Genomic DNA, 25,154 nt, shown 5'->3' on the forward strand with positions numbered 1-25,154 from the left:
AGGCACTGAAAACTCAAATATACTTAGTCGATTTTTTTATAGTGTTTCTGGGACAGTTTGGTGTAGGATGGGAATGAACGAAACTTGCTTGCTTATTATCAGAAGATTTATTCTTTATTGTTAACGTGATAAATTTACAGTTGACGAGGGGAAGAAAAGGGAGTTATATTTATTAACTGCTGTCCAGGTAGCTTGCACTATCCTTAGCACTTTATGTAATGAATCCATTATCCTCCTTTTACAGATGAAGAAATCGACTCAAAATGATGAGTAACTGGCCCAACTAGTTAAGTGGCATTGGGGGATTTGTACACTGTCTGTTTGATCTTAAAGGGGCCTCCCTACAATGACTGGAATGAAAAGAATTACCACTATCGAAGGAAAGCTTTTAGTCTAGAGTTTTTATTTTCTATCTTGTTTGTTCAGCAAGAGCTTTGCAATGAAATCTAAGTGTGTCTATTATTTTTGTGGCCTGAAATATATTAGTATCAATGGCTGCAAGCCACTTTAGTAAGAAATGAAAAGTTAATATTTTATTCTTAAGTAAATCCTATGCTTTTTTTTTTTTTTCTTAAGTGTTCATTTTCAAAATCTAGACCTGGATGTACCCTGGCACAGAATGTGTAATCTGTAAGTCTCCACCAAGTGAATGAGTAAGAGGAAGAACAGAGTGGTGAGGGGAATTTGGCTCGGTCCTTTAATAACTGTAATCTGCCTGTATCGACTTCTCTGTGTCTCCATTTCTCTTATAAAATGTCTGTTTCTTTTATAAAATTGCCCCTTTTCTCGGGGTTGATGAGAAAATCAAGTGGAGTTATGGCCCACTCAAAAAGAACTCACCAAGAGAAGGTATCCTAAACTAGCAAACAAAAATTTCTACGAAAGCAGATCGCGGAAGACAGCAGGTGCTACAAGGCACAGGATTCCCGGAGCCAAAGAACCAATCTGGGCTGAAAGGTCTCGTTATAGACCTTAGCCAGGTGGGAGAGACGCGCCATCCAAAAAAAAGGCTTTTAGGTTGTAAAAACCCGCCACCTCTGGCAGATACAGAAAACTGGACACAGGTGCGATCAGAAGCACCTTCGCATTGGACGTGGCCGAAACAGGAGACGCAAAGGAAAGAGCTGGAGGGAAATCTGAACAGTGGCCCAGTGTAGTCTAGGGAGGTGGCCGCGGCCCCTGGGCGACGCAGTGGGAAAAGCAGGGTCTCCAGGCCTAATTACTCAAGACGGAAAAAGGGTGAAAGCGGAGGAGGGAGGGCTGGCCTCCACCAGGCGGGTGAGAGCGCCCCCAGCAGGCCGGTGGAACCTATGGCGGCCCAGTGGCCCAGAAACTTGGCCGCCAGCTGGCGCTGGACCCGGGAGGGTGCGCATGGCGGACCAGGAAGAGGGAAGGGAGAGGCCCGAAGACGGTAGTAAAGCCCGCCCGGCCCCGCTTATGGCACAAGCCGTGTGGTCTGGGAGCGAGCTGAGAGGGAAGGGGCTGTGGAGAGCAGGGGCAGGTTTGTGGCCTGGAAGAGGCCCTGAGCCACGCCAAGGCACATTCCTGTCTGAGGAGCAAGGCCTCTCCGATAAGAGAGTCCTGTAGGTGATGCACCAAATGTTAGGAGTAGTAAAGGGCAACGTTATACTGTTGACTTTTGCTAACTTTGAAAGGAAGCACGTTCTGAGTTGTGAAAACAATGTGGAAGGGCAGGGCGGTGCCAGGGATCATAAAATGGCGTCCCCGGGTCGGGTTTGAATGTGCGGTGGAAAAGCATTGTTTGGCTAAGCAAATGAGGGGGAAATCGGCACAGGCTGTATTTCTTGTGGACGTATGAATGGAGTTACAAATCAAACTGCAGTGATTTGTAAACTCTGGTGCCTGAAAACTATGTGGAACTGATTACAGTTTACTAACCTTAGAGAACATTCCTGTTTTCCAACTGACCAAGACCAAGTTGGCTCCAGGTGATGTATGGCCGCCGTGTGTGTGTGTGTGTGTGTGTGTGTGTGTGTGTGTGTGTGTATGTGTGTGTGTGTGTGTAAAACACCCATTGAACCAAATAGCAATGCAGAGAAAAACTTCCTTCCACAATTGTATTTTTTTACATTTCTGTTTTAACATTTTGTTTTGGACAATTTCAAATGTAGGGCAAAGCAGAGAAAATTATATAATGAACCCCCATATATCCATCCAGCTTCAAAAAGCTATCAATTCTTGATCAAGCTTGTTTCACCTATACTTCTATTGCTCCCTCTCCCCCACCAGAAATTTTATAGTAAATTTCAAACATCCTATCAATTTATCTGTAAATATTTCATTAACTAGTAAGATAAAGTTTCACTAAAAATATGCACTAAAATGAAATCTATTTCTCTTGCTTTTTAATATTAACATTCTGTTGATTATTATTTATGGAACCAATAATGTAGGATCCAATCTCCAAGGAAATTAAGCTCCTTTTGGTAAAAAGTCAGTCTGGTTCCCCCATATGGCTCCCCCTCTCTCTGGAATTAACGAATGGTCAAGTATATAGGTATAGAGATAAGGCCTAATATACCTGACTTAGTGTGAATCAGTCACTAAGAATTTATTTTTTGTGCATTCATTCATAGGACCTGGTTTCTTTAATTTACTGTGACTTGGCTCCTTAAGAATTTCCTTTTATTGTTCAGTCATTCAGTTACTCATTTATTCTACCCATGTTCACTGAGCTTGACCATGTGAAATATAGGGAAAGCAGTGGTAAATAAACCACACATTCTTTCCTTTTGTGGAATGTTAACAGTCTGTGGGGCTGGGAATGCAGATCAAGTGCAGTGTGTCACTGGGGGTGCAGAGTGGGCTATGGGGAGGACACAGGAGGTGCACCCAACTCAAACTTGGGGGAGGCATGGAAGAGAAAGAAAGTTTACTGGAGACCTGAAGGACAAGCAGAAGTGGGCCAAGTACTGGGGTGGCAGGTAAGGTCAGATAAGAAAGGAGAGAGGGTCAGGGAAGATACAAAGGCTTGAAACTAAAAGAAACCTGGCATGTGATTGCTTTCCACTGGGGCAGAGTCCGACCGACTGAAAAATGAGGCTGGAATGGCAGAGTTAGATCGTGAAAAGCCGTATAAGCCAGGTCAAGGAGTTTCAATTCGGTTCTGAGGTTGATAGGGACGGATGTCAAGCTATGCTCTCCAGCAACGTTAAGGAAAAGAGCAAATTTATAAGTAAGACTGAATGAAAGAAACACTACCTGAAGTCACATCTCCTCAAAGATGCAGCTTGGGGCTTATCCACATCCTTTCTCCTCTGCCTTGCTTTTGACTCTGTTATTTGCATATAGCAGTGGTTCTTAACCCTGGCTGCACACTGCGATCACCCAAGGAGCTTTTAAAAAATATTGCCAGCTATTCTGATGTAATTTCTGCTTAGAGTTGGGGCGCAGGCATCTCCCCAAGTCGGTCTGATGAACAGCAAAGTTGAGAACCAGTACGAAGGAGGATGAGCAGAGGCTAAAGAGGAACAAGTCAATGTCGACTCAAGAGGCTTCCAGTGAGTCATTCTGTCAATTTGAACTGTCACAGCACCTCTTCTTAAACAGCCAACCACCCTTTTAGAAGGGAAAGATCTCTTGGGGCGCCTGGGTGGCTCAGTCGGTTAAGCGTCCGACTTCAGCTCAGATCATGATCTCGGGGTTTGTGAGTCTGAGCCACGGGTCGGGCTCTATACTGACAGCTCAGAGCCTGGAGCCTGCTTTGGATTCTGTGTCTCCTTCTCTCTCTGCCCCTCCCCCACTTATGCTCTGTCTCTATCAAAAATAAATAAATGTAAACAAAAAAAAAAGTGAAAGATCTCCAGGGTGACCTAGATCAACATCCCATTTTACAAATGGAGAAACAGAGTCTCAAATACATTAATGCTCAAGGATGCACAGCTGGCTAGACCCAGAGCCGAACCCACCATACTGTCCCTGGGGTAATAGGCAGAGGTCACATCCAAGCCTGTGGAGGACAGCTGCTCTAGTGGTAGTTACTATTTATTGAATTGTACTATGTGCCAAAGAGTGAGCTTGCTGTTTTACGGGCTTTATCTCATTTGATTTTACAATGATCCTATGAGATAGCCATATTATTCTCATTTCACAGATGAGGAATCTGAAGCTCAGAATGGTTGTCACTTGGCTTAAGTTACAACCTAGGTCTGATTCTAAAGTCTGTGTTCTTGACCACTAAATTATAATGCCTTTCCATGTGTAATTTCAAATAAACAAACAAAATGACAATAACTCAACCACTTTCCTTGAGAAATGCATAATTTTTTATAGTTCAATGGTTTGCTCATGTTGCATGTTATTCCAAGAAAATTTGGTGATTATCAACTTTGCAGAGACGCTAATTTATTTAGTAGCCATGCTGCAAAAAGTTGAGGCTCAGGGGCTTGGTGTAGACCTACGGAGTGGGTACCTTAAACTCAATCGAACCAAATCACAACACTGCAAGGCTTCGGAGATGACGTCCAAACTCGTGTACGACACAAGGGGGCATTCAAAGGGATGGGAAAGTGAGGATTCTTAGGACAATACAAGGAAACTTGTAGGGAGAAGAATTACGCCTGAGGTTCCAACTCCATTCAGCTTGCAACTCTTGTGTTCCCTTATGTGCTGTGTCCCTGCATCTAATTTCGACACACCCTTGCGGGATTTTACACTTTACACTTTACACTTTACAGGGGGTTCCAGCCCTTCCAAGGCTCCACACAGCCAATCCTCCTCGTGCCGCCTGGTGAACATCATGTCACATCAAGCACCAGGGCGTGTAACGCGACACCGGGCCCTGCTTTACCAGAGGCGAGCGGACTAATCCCTTCTACTCTCTGGACCCAGAACACACATGGTAATTACACAGACAGGGAGGCGTTAAAAGCATTCCTCTGCAGTGGCGGTGGGTCAGCTTGCCCAGGGAGGGTGGAGGAGACCCCACCCGGGGCTGAGAACAAAGCGCCGAAGACAGACCAAGGGGTAAAGCTGGTGCGAAAAGGGCAGGACAGAGGTTGTTGGGCGATTTCACCCACTAAGCTCCCCCCTCCGCCAAGAAATGCCTTTTTTTCCTCCACTCCTGGGCTTCCAAGCCATGGAAAATATGGTTTGGACTTGAGGAAAAGATTTCATTTGGTTTCTGGTCCAGATTTATTTTGCTGGGTAAGAGATTCAGAGGCAACTTGCAAATTACCCCTTTTAGCATGGGGGGGGGGTGGTATTTTTAAATGATAACAGTGATGCCTACTCATTGTTGAAAACCGGAAAAGAGTAGAGGACGAAGGAGCAGCAAAACAGAAAAACAATCTGCCACTAGTCTACCAATTCGTAGGCCGTTACTTTTTATTAAAATTTTTTTTTTCAACGTTTATTTATTTTTGGGACAGAGAGAGACAGAGCATGAACGGGCGAGGGGCAGAGAGAGAGGGAGACACAGAATCGGAAACAGGCTCCAGGCTCTGAGCCATCAGCCCAGAGCCCGACGCGGGGCTCGAACTCACAGACTGCGAGATCGTGACCTGGCTGAAGTCGGTCGCTTAACCGACTGCGCCCCCCAGGCGCCCCCCGTTACTTTTTAAAAACTTGATTTAAAGAGTATTTTTCTTTGAGTGATTTTGTTTCCAGAAGCACTTGTACCTGCATACTTTTTTATGTCTACTATTCCAAGTTAGTCTGTTATGTTAGTAGGTAGTGTCTAACTACTCCAAGTTACATTCCCAACCAAGTTTCTGTCCCAATACTTGAAAACAAAGAAAGATGGCAAATGTGGTGGAGGGCTGGGTGAGGGTGTGTGTGTTTGTGCGCACGCGATCCTGAGTGTACGGGTGCGTCACTGCAGGTGAAACCGAGACTCAGGACAGCAGAGGGGGAAGGGCACATGGAGAGAGGGGCCGGCACTGCGACCAGTGAGGCCTCTTCCTCTCTTTTGCTGAGATGGGAAAGCAGGGAAACAATGGTGCAAGGGAAGAGACATGCTAGGTTGATATCTGACGTCTGGACCCTTGGGAGTTCAATACTGTATTCTCTATATAGGTAGATATAGATATAGATATAGATATGTAGATACAGATAATTATATAGATATAGATACTTACAATTTTTTTTAAGTTTATTTATTTTAGAGACAGAGAAAGAGAGAGAGAGACAGGGGAAGGGGCAGAGACAGAGGGACAGAGAAAATCCCAAGCAGGCTCCCCACTGTCAGCACGTAGCCTGATGTGGGGCTCGATCTCACAAAGGGTAGAGATCGTGGCCTGACTCAAAGTCTGATGCTTAACTGACTGAGCCACCCAGGTGCTCTTTTTTGTATATATTTTTAAATGTCCATTAAAAAAAAAAAGTTTCTCTTTAAGAAAAAGGCATGGGGGGGGGGGACGATGCTGGGTATTATTACGTTTAAAAAGAAGGAAAAGAAACACCAGTCCACTTACTGTTTTAGAAGCCTGAATTATCATAAACAGTGTTTAATTTGCTTAAAGTATTATAACTGTTAAAAAAAAATTCTAGGAAGAGTTGTTTATAGTTCCCACACGTGGGAAATTTCGTCTATATTTCATGAACACAGATACAAATTAATTCAGAGCTTGTTATAGAAATGGACAGAAGTAATTTAAGAGAAGGGAGAAAATACCTTCTTGGTAAGAACAAACAAAACAAATTGTATCTACTTATGGGGAAGTAACGTTTCCAGTACGGTTCCCTGAGGCAGCATCATTTTCTTAAATGATACACAGAACTGAAGAAAGCAGGAGAGAAAGGAAAGGCCAGTTTAAAATATAAGAAAAAGCTTAAGAGCAAAACAACTGACGAGCCGGCATTTTGCAGAACTGATCATTGATGGTAATGCTGAGGGTCGAGGGGGAGCTCGGGGCCACTCAAGGGGCTGCTAATCCTATAAAACTCTCATGAGTGCCCTCCAGGACTCTAACTAGAGATTTCTTTAAATTCTGAGTTACACTGACTGCTAATTATGAAAAATGTATTATTACAATTTTAAAACCCAATTTAAAAACCCACCAGAATTTACATAAGTAGGCTTTTTATTTCTGCATTTATTGACTGCCTACCATATTCCTGGTGCTCTGCCAGTCCTCTTAAAATGAGCAGGATGCAGTCCCACTGGGAGTCAAGGAAGGGCAGAGAGGGATCTAGCCAACCTGGGGCAAGCAGGGAAGGCTTCCTGTAGGAGGCAATGGCGGTGTAGAGTTCTAGGGATTACTAGGTATGAGGAGAAGGGCACGAGTGCTTAGAAAAGGGATTTCAGGCAAGAAGGTACATGACGGGTGAGGTGGGAACCCAGCAAATGAGGAGCACCTCTCTCCAAGTGTGGAGCTGACTAGAGCACGTAAGGGCACCGTTCTTCACAAGTTTCAGCATGGGTGCTTTCAGTAATGTTTCAGGAGTCCCCGGCACGTTCAGCTTTAAACTCACAGACCTGGGTTTGAATCATGACTTTGCCCTCTTTCAGACTAAATCAATGAGGTTTTGATTTCTTCATCTGAGAAATGGGATAGTACCTAGCCCAAAGAACTCTCATGAGCCGAAGAACTCTGGTGTCTGATAAGAACTACACTTCCTGAGTGCTCACTAGGTGCAGGACACGGTATTGAGGGCTCACGGCAAGCCCTCAAGCAAGCAAGCAAGCAAGCAAGGTGGATGTTATCACCGGCCTTAATGGACAAGGACACTGCCGCCGGCTTCTCGGCGCTGAGGCCAGAATTCACACTCAGGCAGCCGGACTGCAGACCCCAGCTCGGAGCTGCTCCGACCGCCTGGTGGTTGCTCCGCTCCTTGGCAGAGCGCTGGGCCCACCTGGCATGTGCTCAGGAGACGCGGACAGATTTTTGTCCTTCGGCGGTAGTGTGCTACGTGGGCCAAAGCAGGATTCTGACTGTACGTGAAATCCTGTTGTGCATCTGGAACTGGAAGAAAACCTTTGCGGTCACCTGGTCCCGTTCGCCGGTTTGAGCAAATGCCTGCTTACAAATGATTTCTAGACCAATCTGCTATTTTTCTAAGATCGGCCCAGGATCAGATCATCATAGCCTCCTCTCCCTCGGGAGCCCGCTTGGGTATTTTCGGCTCACACGGTTTCTGTTTAGGTTTCCTCCTGCTTGTTACTTGGGCAGGCAAGCATGCACATGTGCACACGAGCCTGCCCCCACAGCCCACCCCGCCCTCCGCCAACAGTCTGTTCTATATTGGGAGGTATTTTTGACACTCCTTTTTTCTAGAATATGTTTTCCATTTTATAATAATAATTACGATCCAGAGAAAAGAATGTCATAATAGCTGATGTTCTTTGAGTTTGTTAGACACGCTGCTAAAAACTTTATGCATTATCTGATTTAAACCTCACGACAACTCCATAAAGTACTCACAAGTAGTATTTTTATTTTACTGATGGAGAAATGGGAGGCCAGAGCCATCAGATAACTCGCCGAGGGTCGCTGCGCTCTGCAGGCTCTTTTCCCTGCGGCCCGAGGGCCAGCCCACCCTAGGTGCTGTCCCTGACCCTCAGGGGCTGTCTGTCCCAGAAAATTCATCCCCCTTCCCGCTCTGGCACCTCCTGCCAGCCTTCGTTCACCTTGTAGTTCCATTCTGATTTTGTTTCTAGTTTCTTGTTATACAAGCAAACTCTCCTGCATGTGTTCCCACTGACTTTAATGTTTTTGAACGACTATTCTTTTTCCCGGGCTTCCGGATATTAGCACACCTAACGACTGAACTAGTGCTTTCCTGTATGACGACACATTCCAGATTCGTCCCTCTGTGCATCGATCTCCTAATAAACAGACCGGACTTGGTCCCTCCCATGTGACTGTAGCCCCACTCTCTCTGCCACACTTTGAGATTATCAGTGACAACAGAATACGGAGGGGAACCTGTCCCACACTATTGGAGCTGGCTTACAATACGTCACAGTGGTCACTTCAAATAAAAGCATCATATTAATTATATGCCACTATCAGAGAACTACGACAAAGCCAGCTGTTTCCATTTTCAATTTAACAATTTTTTCCTACTTGTAATGGGGCCAGCAAAACAGCAGTTTACAATGAAGTAGTACAATATTCTGTTTAGTACCCGTAAGTGAAAAGCCAGAGGCTTAACGGCAGTGCTTAATAAAAAAGAGCAAGGGGTGTCTGAGTGGTTCAGTCGGTCAAGCATCTGGCTCTTGATTTTGGCTCAGGTCACAATCTCATGGTTCATGAGTTCGAGCCCCATGTTGGGCTCCGTGCGGACAGCACAGAGCCTACTTGGGATTCCTTCCCTCCCTCCCTCTCTGCCCCTACCCCATTTTCTCTCTGTTTCTCAAAACTAAATAAACAAACAAAAAAAGAGTATGGTGAGGTGGGTAGATGAATGAAAATGACCAAATTATTCCATCCCTGCATGACTTCAGAGTGACGAGGAAGCTTGAAACCCCTGTCAGAAACTAGGCTTTAAGATGACAAGGCCAAAGGGAGGAGATTTAGCCTCAGGACTGTGAGTTACGCCTCTACAGAAGGAAAGAAAGCTGCAAATTGGACAAGAGTACTATTTACACAGCTTCAAAAGTACACAAACATTGTAAAGAAAATATAAAATGTCCACACTACCTTCTGTTAAAAAAAAAAAAAAAAAAGTCCAATGCCTTCTTTACATCACAGTGGCCAACGTGCCCGGTGGAGTATTTACTCCGAGAAGGTCAAGATGTTGAATTTATGTCGCAAGATTATTGAAATGGTCACCAAGTTGGAATGACATATGAAAAATACTAAGTTTCTATCAGCCCCTGATTCAAAGACAACACTCTGGGGTGTGCGTAGTTGGGAAACAAGGAACACGCGCTGACAGCATCCTGCCTTCGGCTACACCACGGTCAACAAAGCGCTGTTGTGGGTGTGCGTGCGTCTTGTGTAACCATCTCCACCCTTCTGGGGCTCAGGTCTGGTTGATCACGGTTCAAGAATTTACCCAGAGGCACCAAGCCGGTCCATACGCACCTGAGCTGGGGGTGTTTTCTCCGTAGTTCTCCCTTTCCCTTCCAACAAAACAGAACCAAGCCCTAACCTGCAAAACACCCAAAGAAATGGAAGTTCCTGGCTACGAATCTCTCCATTTTTCTCTTCCTTTCCAGATGCTCATCAAACAGAAGCTGACACGTGTTTAGCAGTCATTTGACGCCTCTGCTTCTCATCCTTGCCGTTCCATTTGAAAGTCCTGAGTGAGGAGGGCACTGAAGCCAGGGCTTATGTTTCAAATAAATACTCTGGCTAAGTTTTACAATCTGCATAAAGGGTTACAAATGGGCTCTTGAGGAGCCCGGCAGAACGGGCACTTGGAAATACAAACCGTACTGTCACTGCTCGGTGTTTCTGTCACGGAAATCTAGCCAAGGTGGAGAACAGCGCTTTATCCGTATTTCACACGGTTCCCTAGGTTTGCTTGGTTGTTACAGTCTTTATTCCAGTCCACATTCGCGTGTGCCACAATTTTCTCTGAAGTCCACCCTTCGTGCCGTCTTGTTCCTTCTGCAATGTATCATCGAGATGGTGATGTACTGATGAAGTACCTTCCTCAGGGCCCCTAAGATTATGGATTGGTGGGACACACTTAAAAGATCCTTCTTTTCTGCTTTGATATTGACTGTTTGCACTGCTTTGAGACTAGGAGAGTTTTCATTTTTTAGGTAAGCTCTCAAGCCCCGAGGGCCTTCTAAACGGTTTCTTAAAAAAATCAATTTTTGGAGGGATGGCAGGGGCTTTGACAAGCTGGGCAGGAGCTCTGGAACACAGTCAGCTCAGCTTGCGGAAGCAAGTTTGGGCGTGCTCAAATCCACCTTCCAGGGACGAAGCCCTTGGCCTGGCAAGGTCCGCCGCTGTTCGAAAGTGGCGGTTAGCTGTTAACGCACAGCTGTGATTTATCGTCTGAATATGGGGACACAATAAGAAAAACTGCACAGAAGTAAAAATAATCATTACCGCCAAAAAAGATAAGCAGCAATGTCATTACTAAGCAAACTGACACATGGCATTTATGTAGCAGCAGGAAGCCATTATCCAGTGACAGTGTCATTTCTACTGACACTGTATCTTGATTAGATTCAGATGGTCCAGCAAATAGCTGATATAATTGAGGGACTGAGACACAGATTTTTTTAACAGGTTCTTTTGCAAATGGGATTGCCACCAGATTGGAGCTTCTGGGTGTCTGCTTTGGAATATGAATACACGACATGCATACAGTTGTAAGAGTACAACTGATTTCTCGACCCCCTGCCTCTCACATTCCCCTCCTTCCTGCACCGGGGCCACCCTGGGCACACACAGAGGCCTGCCATGCAAGGCATTATGCACCCACTTCAGCTTGCTCCTTTAGGGACCAATTATTGCAAACAATTATTCAAACAAGTACATAGAACACAGAGTTTATTATTATAAAGGTACTTTCTACCTCCAAGCATCCTGAGAGTAATCTTTCAGGGGCAGAATATTGATAATCCATCTAGCTGAAGCTATAAATCCTGCATTTTTTACTGAAAAGAAATGACATTTTAATGGGTTATTTATATAATGATAATAGAACAAACTGGCAGATACAGTGGAGCAGACTTTTCTATTAACATACCTCAGGTTTCAGTAGAGAGCATTTGTATGCTCAGTGGACCCATAAAGGATCCTTCAGCGTGACTTTCTGAGGCTTACTATTATTATTATTTTTTTAATGTTTATTTATTTTTGAGAGAGAGAGAGAGAGAGAGAGACAGACAGACAGACAGAGTATGAGCCAGGGAGGGGCAGAGAGACAGAAAGAGACACAGAATCCGAAGCAGGTTCCAGGCTCTGAGCTGTCACCACAGAGCCCGACGTGGGGCTCGAACTCACAAGTTGTGAAATCATGACCTGAGCTGAAGTTGGATGCTTAACCGATTGAGCCACACGGGTGCCCCTTCTATTATTTTAAAGTTCTCAAAGTTCAAATGCGAATTACAACATCAAGTACTTTGGTTTTGAATCACAGATGCTTCTGCTTGGAAGTTATGCGGGGGGGGGGGGGGTGTTATTTTCTGCACTGGCTTAAGAAAGAAGACTCCCCCCAACTTGAGAATAACTTTCATTGTTTTATTTCAGTCATGAATACACACAGCATAGACACCTTACTGTGTGAGGTGTTCTGACACAGGGGTGTTTCCTTTCTGATACAAAGAGATTCCACATCTCTGTGAAGGTCAAGGGCTATAGGGTGGACACACGAATAATGCTACAGGGGTGTAATTCTCCTGCCCACAGAGCTCTCTATGGGACCAAAATGCAGTTTGTCTTTTGGAAATTAACCTAAAATGTTTCAATGCTGGTCATCATTTGCCATAAAGAAGGTCTCAAAGGAAGAGACTCAAAGGTCTCAAAGGTCTCAAAGCATTTTTATATGACTGACAGAAACCACATTTTTTTTTGTTTGTTTAGAAAGTACATCGTTGGAGGAGTCAAAGTCATAGGAGATTCACAAGATGGGTTGTGTGACCTAACAGTGTTAATTCTAAGCCCTTTAATGGAATTGTTCTCAAGACACAGTACAGTGGAGTGTAACCTTGTGAAAGATTACCAGAATCTTCTATGAGTTATCTACTAATGAACTTTTCAAACATAGAACACAGAGTTTATTATCATAAAGTACTTTCTTGTATGATGAGGGGAGAAGGAAAATACAATAAAAAACACAGAGCAAAAATGACCTTGGCATTTCTCAATGACATTATTCATGATGATGTACCAAAAGGAGTAGTCAGTATTATTGTCCCAAGAATCAAGCCAGAATCAATAAACAAAGTCTCTCTTTAACGACCCCATCTCCTGCCATATCACCACCAGCCCCACGCTGCTTCACTGTAGACCTGGTACCTGAACTCTGAGCTGTGGGTGGACTGCCTGATGTTGACAAAAACTGCAGATTCCCCTCACACCCTGACATACGGGTCGCTTGAGTGGTGACCAGGGCCCATATATCTGCATGTTTGACTCTGGCATGGGGGTTATCAGGGAGGAGGTATCAGCTGGAGGAACACATTTGGAAGGCAGGTGTCCCCCTTCTGTTCCTCTGGTTCACTGGCATCTGGGTTGTTGACTGGTTGATTTATTCCCCTCTCTTTACTCTTTCCCTTCAGGTAACTAGACTAGAAAATCCCTTTTAGGCTCTGCCTTGAAGAAAAAGACATGTACGTTTTTGCTGCTCCGACTGGACTAGACCTACCATTAAGTCCTGACGTTACCCTAGTGAAGGCCATCTTAAGAATAAGTGGCTTGGGGCGCCTGGGTGGCGCAGTCGGTTAAGCGTCCGACTTCAGCCAGGTCACGATCTCACGGTCCGTGAGTTCGAGCCCCGCGTCGGGCTCTGGGCTGATGGCTCAGAGCCTGGAGCCTGTTTCCGATCTTGTCTCCCTCTCTCTCTGCCCCTCCCCTGTTCATGCTCTGTCTCTCTCTGTCCCAAAAATAAATAAACGTTGAAAAAAAAAAAAAAATTTAAAAAGAATAAGTGGCTTGAGGTTACTCCAGAATGACCTGCCCTCTTGGCTCACGAACACCTTTATAACATAGTTCTGGCAGGTGGTGAGAAGGATTACATACCTGGCCGTGGGAAACATCAGGATGTCCCCTGCCCTGCTCCAGACCAATGAAACCAGAATCGCTGTGGGCAGGGACAGGTTTGTTTGTTCAAGCTCCTGCTGATTCTAACATGCCCCTAGGGTTGAAAGCAAGGCTATAAAAGAGGAAGCCACAAAGGGCCTGGAGTCAGAGTGGGAGCGAGAATCTTGGTCAGTCACTTGACCTCTCAGACTTGCAGCGTTTTTATCTATAAACTGGAGTAAATAACAGTCTCAACTCTGAGATTACTGCGGCCCGTTAGATGAGAAATATAGATAATGAGCCCTTTACACTTGACTGTTTCGAACAGCTTTACTCAGTTATGTGCCCTTCATTGTTTTGAGGGCCTGGCTTCCGTACACAGCATTTCACCCAAAAATTTGTGCATCAGGCAAACTTCTGAACGCCCACTCTGTGGCAGGTGCCGTAAAGCACAAGAATACGAGGATGGAGACTAAGTGAGAGACAGCTTTCCAAGGACAGCGTTTCTCTCCAATAGGGTTGAGTTCCTGGCAAGTAGAAGTTCAGAAGAAATCAAGAACGTGACCCACAGTCTGGTCCTGAGATGCTTCAAGCTAGACACCCAGCGCGCGTCCCCACCTCACTTCTCTGCTATCTGACGCACGGCGGCCGCGACAGGTCTGAGGCGGGAGGGCGGCCCTCGCCTTCTCCACGGTCCACACCAGGAGCAGGTTAATTATTTGCCACCAAGGGACTTCTGCCCACATTTTTTTTTTTTAATTCTATTTTGGTCAAAATCAAGTATAACTTCAGTGTCCAACAAATGGACAATGAAATAGAATGTGTCAGGAACGGTGCCAGGCTCAGTCCACCCGTGTGGCGATCGGAACATGACCTGGCCTGGAGCTGTGCCACGGCCACGGCCCAGAGAGTAGACTTCACTCTGCATCTCCCTCCCCCGGAGACGAGGGGTGAACACACATATTCACCGCACACCACGTAGCAGGAGACGCATCACAGAACTCAGAATAGGCAAACCGAGCCTCCATCAGGGCGACCCGGAACACCGAAGTGACAAAAATCTACTTCTAAATCTACACTCACACGTAAGCCAGATTTTGTCTTGAAAATTTAGATGAGCAAATAGGTAGGAATAAAGTTATCTTTCGGCTCAACACAGGGGGCAAACTATATCCCAAAGTGGGCGTATTTGTCCCGGGTGGTGTTCTCACTTACGACGTCACTTGGTACCAACCCAAATACCATTTAGTGACTGTTCACTTATCATCTGTCCTCCCAGCTCCCTTACGTAAACCTCAAGAGAGCAAGGACTTCTGTTGGCCAGTACACGCCCCGCACACTGGGGAGCAAAGAAGAAATCTTCTATTGGACACAAGGACAGGGAAAAATACAGGTACTATAGCATGGCTACATTTGTCTGTGAGTTATCCTCTAAGACAAGACTTTATGAGTTAGGAAACTAGGAAAGCCATATCGGTTCTGTTCCCAAGTGGCGAAGGAAGTTTGCTGAATTCGCCAGTAGTAGAAGTTACTGGCTTTTCGGCACTAAAGAGAAAATCCAGTTTCACTGTTAAAAAAAAAAAAAAAAAAAAGTCTTTTGGGGCACCTGAGTGGCTCGGTCGCGTAAGTGTCTGACCTCAGCTCAGGTCATGATCTTGCCTTTCGTGAGTTTGAGCCCCAAGTCAGGCTCTGTGCTGACAGCTCAGAGCCTGGAACCTGCTTCAGATTCTGGGTCTCCCTCTCTCTCTGCCTTCCCTGCTCACACTCTGTCTCTCTCTCTCAAAAATAAACAAACATTAAAAGAAATTTAAAAAAAAAGTTTTTTGAAGCTGATTTCATTTAGTCTTTGCCTATATAACTGAAGAACAATTCTGAAAAAGCAATATTATAACATGGCAAGAGACAGAGAAGCGGAAAACTGCCCCTATCACCCTGGAGAAACTTTCCATTTTTCCTTTGCCAGATGCTTTCCCTCCTTTTCAATCATCCCCCTCCCCATAAACTAATTTCCTTTTTTAAAAGATCATCCAATCTTAACACTGAACACTGTTCACCACTGGTTAGAGACTGTCCTCATTTCGTGCATTTCCATAGGGGTTTTCAAGGCAGGGATGTGCCCCCTCTTTCCACCTGTGCTGGGGCTACATTATCTCAGGATGACTTCCACTCCCCCCAAAAAACTTGTTCTGTGAGTTTAAAAAAAATTTTTTTTTAATTTTTATTTATTTTTGAGAGAGGGAGGGAGGGAGGGAGGGAGAGACAGAGAGAAACAGAGTATGAGCAGGGGAGGGGCAGAGAGAGGGAGACACAGAATCCAAAGCAGGCTCCAGGCTCTGAGCTGTCAGCACAGAGCCCGACGTGGGGCTCGAACTTGGGAACTGGGAGCTCATGACCTGAGCCAAAGCCTGATGCTTAACTGAGTCACCCAAGTGCCCCACTGTGAGTTTTTTTAAACTTGAGATAGACATTGCATTATAAATCATGCTGATCTGTGGTGCCTGGGTATATCAGTGGGTTAAGTGTCTGACTCTTGGTTTCAGCTCAGGTCATGATCTCATGGCTTTATGGGTTTGAGCTCCAATTCGGGCTCTGCACTAATGGTGTGCATTCTCTCTTTCCCTCTCTCTGCCCCTCCCCACTCGTGCTGTCTGTCAAAATAAATTAACCTAAAAAATATTTAAATCACTCTGCTCTAAAGGGTAGGTTATAATAAAAAGCCTTCTACTCAGTGCCCTGCAAGAATTCTGAAAGAAAGTTCAGTGAACTGTGTGGCAAGGAAGATGCATTGATTTCTTGGCATTTCTGCTGGAATCCTGAATCGCGGGCCTGCATGATAACAGGACTGGACTCGTGTCTAGGGCCTGTCATGTGAAATTGGAATCGTGAAGTCACAGACTCACGGCACAGAATGCCCAGCCCTAATGCAGGATTGCAAAAAACTCCCTAGGTTGGCATACAGCAATGACACGGAAATCCAAACATTAGAATTCAGCCGTCCTGAGAGTGGATGCACCAATCCCTTAATGTCGAGCTCATCTGACGTTGCTTTCAGGGCAGCTCCACATGAACCATGCCTTAATGGCTAACACGTCGAGAGTGAAGCATGCCAGAAGCTAGAGCAGTACTGGCAAGGCACACGTGTTTGGCATCTCCATTCTAAAGCTCCAAATACACACACCCCTTGGGTGGCCATGGGTGTTGACTGTGAGGCTGAAAGCCCGGTCTCTTGAGTTTTGCAATTACCTACATATGCCAGTGCGCTTAGTAACTCTGCTGCTATTTAGGAGAGACCAATTTAGCATAATCTACTTATGTGGGAGTCAACTCATGTACTAGGTTTAAAATACACAAAAGCTCCATCAAGCGGTCAGATCCGATGGCTCAGGACTGTAACACGAGATCTTGTCTTGCACCTCTAGGTCAGTGGCTGAAGGGCTCTCTTTAGTCAAGACCCCTCCCTGCCCGGTAATACCGCCCGGTAGGTTTCACTCACTAGCAATAACAGCCCACTTCCCAGTTTTAAAAAGTCCACATGTGAACAACCATCAATATAGCTGCTATTAATAGTGAGCTTCCATTTTGTGCAAGGTGATAATAAAGGATGAAATGGACCTAACTTTGGGGGCGCCTGGGTGGCGCAGTCGGTTAAGCGTCCGACTTCAGCCAGGTCACGATCTCGCAGTCCGTGAGTTCGAGCCCCGCGTCGGGCTCTGGGCTGATGGCTCGGAGCCTGGAGCCTGTTTCCGATTCTGTGTCTCCCTCTCTCTCTGCCCCTCCCCCGTTCATGCTCTGTCTCTCTCTGTCCCAAAAATAAATAAACGTTGAAAAAAAAAAAAATTTAAAAAAAAAAAAAAAAAAAAAGAAATGGACCTAACTTTGAACTCAGACTTGCGTCTTCTTTTTTTTGAAAAAAACTTTTCAATGTTTTATTTATTGTTGAGAGAAACAGACAGAGTGCGAGTAGGGGAGGGGCAGAGAGAGAGGGAGACACAGAATCCGAAGCAGGCTCCAGGCTCTAAACTGTCAGCACAGAGCCTGATGCGGGGCTCGAATCCACAAACTGTGAGATCATGACCTGAGCCAAAGTCGGATGCCCAACCAAGCCACCCAGACTGTCTTCTAAAGCAAAGAAAGTTTATTTAATATCACACACACACACACACACACACACACACACACACACACACACAGCCATGAAGATATTTCAGTGGCAATACAGGGGATTTTAAAGATGTCATGTAATTTGGTACCAATCTTAATTATTTATAACAAATTATTTAGATACCTAGACTTTGTTGTTATCAATGATGTTGATAATGGGTGCCTTAGATTTTTAAATCAGACATTATCAGGTCTGTCCTTAAAATCTGCAGGGCCCAGGGCAAGAGCACAGGTGAGGCCCACCTCCCATGTCTAGATGCTTATAATTTATCAGTCAAGCTAGCAAACTGTCAGGTAAGATACGTTCTATCTTCTTTGTAAAATCCATTAAAAATCTTTTCATGACAGTGATATATTTTTTGACTTGTTTTGTTGTTTTACTTATTTGATGTACTGTTCTTGCAGATCTGAACTAGGTGTTTTTCTCGGTGATTACAATTCAGAACAGCAACTGGAACTGGAGACTTGTCAGCAACTCTGCAAGGGATCTATCTCCTTGATCCCTGAGGGGGTGTGGATTGGCCTCGGTCTCATAAACCCCTCCAAAGAGCTGTTCTGCATCTTACACAAAACATCGGTAAAACACAGCACATCACTGATGTATGCACCTGCTCCAGTTAATTTGAAACCTTCAGTCCTTTAGCTAGAAACCACCTGACAATGAATGTGAATAATGATGTGTGTGAGGAGCTCTGTTGTAAAATGTAAAAAGTAAACTTGCTTATTGAATCCCAACTCAGGGCTTAGAAGCCTCCCCCCACCCAAAACACCAAAGCATAGGGGTACCCACACACAGTGGAACAGGTAACCTTGGTAATTAAAGAAATAAAGATCAAAACGTATTTTATTTTAATAGCCATTATGATATAGCATGAAATATTCATTGAGGAAGAAGCCTATGTTCACTTGGAGGGACCATCCACATTGGTGTTGTTCAAAGCCAGATGGTGAAAGTCAGAATCTCTTAGGAAACTCGTGGAGATTCTGATTTTATTGGTCTGGGGCAGGACCATGTATGGCTTTTTAATGCTTCCCAGGTGCTTCTAATGTTTGGCTGTGCGGTCCATTGTACCACTTTCTGGGGACCATGTTCTAAGGGTGGTCTTTAGCCAAGAAGGCGATAAATAGAGACAGGATGAAAAGTCATATAAAACATTTCAAAATGGAATAAAGGCTCTGTGTAGAACCTTTGAAATTGTAGAAAGATATTACATTTTTTATGATCACTTGTTATAAACAAATTAAGGCTTTTATACTACAAGTCTCTTCTTGAAATTCTAGAAAATAAAACCAAGGAAAAAGTCATCCACTCCTCTGGGCTACACCAAGGAAAAGGCAAGTGAGAGAGGAACCAGGGTGTGCTGACGGGCGAGGGGGCAAGGAATGGTTCCACAGTGGGAGAAGGGCTCAGACTACCCTAGAATCTAGAGAACTCGAGTTGGAACTATTTGTAACTCTATGGTCACAGGCAACCTAATCTCCTAGGATTTATCCCCAAAGGGGTGAAGATATGCAAGAGATTTTCCCAGAAGGTGGGAGGAGTAACTGACATGTATAAGAAAAGCATGAAACCCTTCCTTCCCTGTATCTTTGACTACAAAAATTTATGTATGGGTCCCCTTAGACTGACTGCTGCCTTGAAATGAACACTGGATTATTTACCAAATGCGCGTGCGCACACACACACACATACACACACACTATAAGAGGGAGCAGAATGGTCAGTTCAACATCTAAACCAGCATCATCTGCTTTAGGTGTAAGCAACAGAGAAGTCACTTTATAAGGCTTGTTTCCGAGTCTTAACATATGCTTAAGAATATCTCCTAACGATCAAGATGATGTTAGAACAGCTCAGCAGTTCTGGGACAGGTAGGCGCGTCAAGATAAAGGACCAAAAGCTGCAGGCGACGGCTCCCCTGAGCCTGCAGTCATTCAGGCAAGAACCCAAAAGTGAGCCTGTTTCCATGGTCTAGGAAATGAAGGAAGGGGATATATTTGGAATTTGGAAGGCAGTTTGAAAAGAAACAATTGCTGGGTTTGGCAGAAGATTAAGCATAAAGGCAATACTATGTGTTGGGCACAGGGCCATGGCGTGCTTTTAGTAATCACATTTAATCCTCTCAATAACCTTACAAGAAGACCTATCCGTGTCTATTTTACAAGTGAGAAGACAGACGCTTAGAAATTGGACCTATCCATGGCCAAACAAGTACTAAATGGCAGCATCAGCATTTAAATGTGGGGACTAATGAACCATGAAGTATTTCTGATGTTTCTCCCATGACACTGTGGCCCAGTGGTGGCGAGGATGTGTGGGGAAAGATCGGGAAAGGAAGACGAACAATTTCACCTTTTCTAATGAAGTTGGTGAAAGAGAAATTCAAGTTATCATGTATGTACGTATCAGGTTGGGGAAGAAGTGGGTTTGCTTAGAGTTTTAAAAAATCTGTGTATAGGTCAGCACTGTCCAACAGACATAAAACACAAGACATGTATGCAACTTTGGGTTTGTTAGTAGCCACATTGAAAGAGTAAAAGGAAACGGGTGAAATTAATTTTAATGACATATTTAATTCAGTATATTCTCATTCCAACATGAAATCAATAATAAAAAACTACTGAGTTGCTTTTTTTTTTTTTTTTTTTTAAAGAGACAGAAGTTTGTTGAATACACAGCAAGGGAACAGTGGGCAGGACAGCAAAGGAGACACTGTCTGCCTGCGATATTTTACTTTTTTTGGTAGGCACTAATTCTTTACAGTCCAGTGCAATTTTACACTTAGAGGACATTCTGATTTGGACCAGCCACATTTCAAGTGCTCAAAGGCTGCATGTGGCTAGTGGCTGCCATATGAGACGGTGTATCCGGAGTACTGAGATCGTGGAATGCGATGCCTGTCTCAGGGTGTGGACAACGAGGGACTGAAAGTAGACTGTTAGAAATGCCCACGCAGAGGGGCCAGAGGAAGACTCTCCAAGTTAAACACCTATTCGAGGTCTCTAAAGTGGCAAATCACTCGAGAGACGAACTGAATAAACAGCACCTCCAACACTCTTGCAACAGGCTAAGTGATACGGGGGAGCTTCATGGATGCCAAACCCCCGTGCGGCTTTAGTCAGTAGGAAGAGACCCTCCCCAGCTGCAATGAGCCTTCGAAGAAAACCTACTATTTATGTCGTGTGCACATGGGTCATTGTTAACTTCCCTCCTGGATCAGAGTTTAAAAATTGGACTGAATGAAACAAAAGGCCACCAGATCAGATCAGTGAATTTTGCTACAGCTAAGGATTTGCTTTTTGGCTCGTGTACGTTTTGTGGCTTGCCCCCTAGAATTAAGTGTTCATCTGAAGAGGCGTGTTGATTTTCTTTCTTTGATGTTGGTATTAGATTAGAAGGAATGGAAATAAGTATTTTTTTAAAAAAGAAACCTTACTTCCTTATATGATATTCTTTAAAAATATAGCCATCATGTAGCATGATCTTGTAGCACCTGTCACAATGAACTTAGGGAAAGTGGGGACTCAATAATACTAATAACTGAATGATATAATCATTTCATTTAAAAATATAAAGCTTTTTGGTCATTGAATTAATGGTCATCTGTTTTTTAAAATTTTTTTTAATGTTTTTTATTTATTTTTGAGACAGAGAGAGACAGAGCATGAGCAGAGGAGGGGCAGAGAGAGAGGGAGACACAGAATCTGAAGCAGGCTCCAAGCTCTGAACTGTCAGCAGAGCCCGACGCAGGGCTCGAACTCACAGACTGTGAGACTGAGCTGAAGTTGGACGCTTAACCGACTGAGCCACCCAAGTGCCCCTATGGTCATCTGTTTTTTAAAAAAATCATTTCACTTTGGCTGCAGAAATTCAATCTGGAAACTGAGAGAGAAAATTTTATCTTTCTTCTCAACCTTTCATAAAATATCAGGTAACAGAGAAAGACTAAAAAAAGCAGAACTGTATAGTGCCTGTTTGTAAACCATGCTCCCTCTTCAGACACTTTCTATATTTATTTATCTGCCTTGATCCCTCAGAAGTCCCACTGGCCTTTTTTTTTTTTTTTTTTTTTTAAACAAGACTATCTTGGCTTCCTGGACTTTTGCATTGTGTTGTAAATATACTGCCCCATTGATAAGAGCCTCTCATTTTTTTTCTCTAGCTCACAAGTTGGCGCACCAAATGACCTCCTAGAAAATTCTTAAGAACTAATCAGAAAGTGTTTTAGAAAAGGACAGAAGAAAAGCCAGTAGCAATAGAAATCATCCTTCCTTTTGTACTACATTGAGAAACCTGAAGATCTCTGCAGGGCAAAATATCCTAGAACTCCATTCCTATGTGACATGTCTACGTGGACCTGATTAAGCTGTGGGTCGAGCCCTGACTCGGACAAGACTGACAGCCACGTCCAAGAGCAGCGTGGGTAGCCGGGGGGCCCACACGGCACCCTCGTGCTCTAGCCCCGGCCCCAGTAAGTCCACGCTGCTGTGCTGGTCAAAGGAAAAACAGTTAGATCATCAAATACATGCACTTCCGAGTGTGACTTTTCCATTTTTCGGATTACCTTGATTCGGGGTATTTGGTGAGGGTGGCCAGGCTGCTGGTGTACATGTGGCCGCCCACATCAATGTGGACGGGCGCATTGGATTTTGTGAGCTGTGCTGGAGTAGGAATGCCTTGGTTGTTCAGTGGAGATGCAGGAGATCTAGTGATCAGAGGTCTTGACATATTGGGCCGACTGTCCTACAGAGAGATAAGCAAGTTTAGACACGTTTTCGGTAGAGAGAAAGGAAACACACGCATCATAAAGAATAAGCCAGAGACTAGTGTTGATATTCTTTCGGTAATAAAATCTTGAAAAATCAGCAGGCTCTCACTCTTGTTGTAATGAATATTAGAAACACAAAATCTGTAACAAAGAAAAGGAAAACTTCCCAAGCTCTGAATCAAGGAGCCGAACTAATGTTCACTTCCAATCATCCTGAGCTCTATGACGGCCTATTTTACTAATGAATTCTCACATTTAACAACTGCTAAATGGCACATGGAGAGTTACCCTCATTCCAAATGAAAAGACAATCAACACTTAAAACAACCCATATCTAAATAAAATACATAGGCTTTATCCTTCTCTTTGGAAACTTCCCTATTGCTATGCAGTTGGGATAAATACAGATCTTTCAGCACTTGTGTTCTGCAACAATGCTCGATTTCTATTTTTTTAAATCAGGAAAATGAGGGTATGACGAACCTGGCCTTCAGCACACATTCTCCAAGCAACTTTGTAAACAGGCACCCCAAGTTCATCAGTCAAGAGATTAAAAAAAAAAATCAACACACACTCTACCCATTTGTTCCCTGCTTCACTCTCTACAAGACTAAAGGTCTGGGGACACTTGGAAAAGACTGTACCCTTCAGTGGTAAGTATGTGCTTGTGAGCATGAGCAAGTTGCTCTTCTCTGTGCCAGACTTCTTGAAGTGATCAAGCTCCCAAGGTAGAAATGGGGCAGGTGTCAATGGAGAAGCCCCACAGGCAAAGGTACAATGTGAGCAGGGGCGCCCGGGTGGCTCGGTCGGTTAAGCCTCTGACTTCGGCTCAGGTCATGATCTTGCAGTTCACGAGTTCCAGCTCCGCCATCGGGCTCTGTGCTGGCAGCTCAGAGCCTGGAGCCTCTTGGGATTCTGTGTCTCCCTCTCTCTCTGCCCCTCCCCCACTCAACTCTATCTCTCCCTTTCTCTCAAAAATAAATAAACATTAAAAAATACTTTTTTTTAAAGGTACAATGTGAGCAAACGGAGCAGATGGAGGACATCACACGGGGGCAGCGAGAACATGTTGAAGGAACTGTACTCTTGAGGAAATAAAATATTACATCCTTTCCACTGATACAATATAAATATTTCAAGCACTATCCAAACATGGTCTATCACTCTCTTGGTGATAGGGCCCAAACCACAGACAAGTCAAGTCACGTCTCTGGCACTCAATGAAGGGGTCAAATATTTAGAATCTACAATTGAGGAATAAGTTAAAATAGCATGTATCCCTCAGTTCTGCAAGGCTAACGCCACAACAATACTCTCAGATTTATAATTTAGCCAGAGATTGTTTTCAAACATGCAAACAATGCGTGGCAAAGCCAGTGACAAGGCATAATAAAGGGATTTTGAAAAATGCCTTTGATAGAGATTATAAAGGGGAAGTCATCTAGTTTTTGTGCATAAAACCCAGCATGATAAAATATAAATTTGCAAAACATCATAGATTTTATGATCTGAAACAGCTTTAGGAGCTACCTGGGGCACAACTGTTAGACTACTTAGCATTAACCACATGTCTAGGCAAGACAGCGAATGCACATACTTTCTGAAACTCTGCAGCTACCATGAATGCGTGGCGATTGAGCCTTTACACAAAACGCTGACCATCTGTGTTGTGCTTTTCTCCATGCTGAATTAAACAGGGCCCAGAAACAGTCCTAGGAAAAGAGCTAGTGTTTTATTTCTTAAATGGGGTGGTCGGTTCACGGGTGTTCACTCTATTATTCTTTAGATGTTCCTCTGTATTTTTAATAATGCAAAAGGTATTAAAAAAACACAAAAGGATGTGTGTAGCACACAGAGAAGAGAAATTGAAGAGGTATCGGATGGGGGGAAATACAAAGACAGACACGGTTGGTAGAAAATATAAAACAGTTAAGATCTGAGAATATTAAAAGTTGCGTTTTAAAATTTGAGTGAGAGAGAACAAGATTTTTCCTTTCAAAATGCAATCACATAACCTCTGCTTTTGAGAGATACTTCCTACCTGGCTAAAGACACCCCCTCCCCGCCCCCCCCAGTACCTTCCACCCTGTTACAATTCATCCCATCATGGACCGCAGCGCCTGTAATAGTCTTTCAATTGGACACATTCTGTATCCTGCCTGAGGGTGCTCAGGCGAAAATGAACAGATTTGCAGGGTTAATACTGTAGTTAGACTGTGACCTCATTCAGCACAGCTCCAACACTGCGAGGTCTATAGAAGAAGGAGAAAAAAAATTAAAGCATAACCGATCGGTTGAAGGATTCCAGATTTCCCAGAATATATACCATTTACATTGTAAATCATAAATGTATGGATATTGCTGAATTTCAAATTAAGCCAGTGTTTCTTCAAGCGGCGGGTGGGCGGGGGATTAACCCTTAAGGGCCAGGAGGGGGTTTCTGACTGCCACGCTCAGGCTCACTCTGGCAGGGCTCCCAAGTTTCAGAACTGGTCTTCCCTGAGCCCCCTGACTTACCTCCTCTGCTCTCTTTCTCCATTCTGGGAATCTTCCCTGGTCTGGGTGTGTCCCCATTAGATGACTTCTAAGGCATTAAGTGGTATTTGCTAACAGA

At 44.3% G+C, this 25,154-nt stretch overlaps 1 protein-coding gene across 3 annotated transcripts in view; it reads right to left on the minus strand.

The window, feature by feature from the left end:
• KCTD1 (potassium channel tetramerization domain containing 1) overlaps positions 1-25,154 on the minus strand; it is a 188,289-nt gene that overhangs the window by 23,531 nt on the left and 139,604 nt on the right. For all 3 annotated transcript variants that reach the window (XM_047828567.1, XM_047828568.1, XM_047828566.1), the window contains exon 2: positions 22,337-22,515. In XM_047828567.1, coding sequence (XP_047684523.1) covers positions 22,337-22,515 — 179 coding nt within the window. The remainder of the gene's footprint in view (positions 1-22,336; positions 22,516-25,154) is intronic.

Source organism: Prionailurus viverrinus, chromosome D3 (assembly GCF_022837055.1).
Source record: "Prionailurus viverrinus isolate Anna chromosome D3, UM_Priviv_1.0, whole genome shotgun sequence".
In the NCBI taxonomy this organism is placed as follows: Eukaryota; Metazoa; Chordata; class Mammalia; order Carnivora; family Felidae; genus Prionailurus; species Prionailurus viverrinus.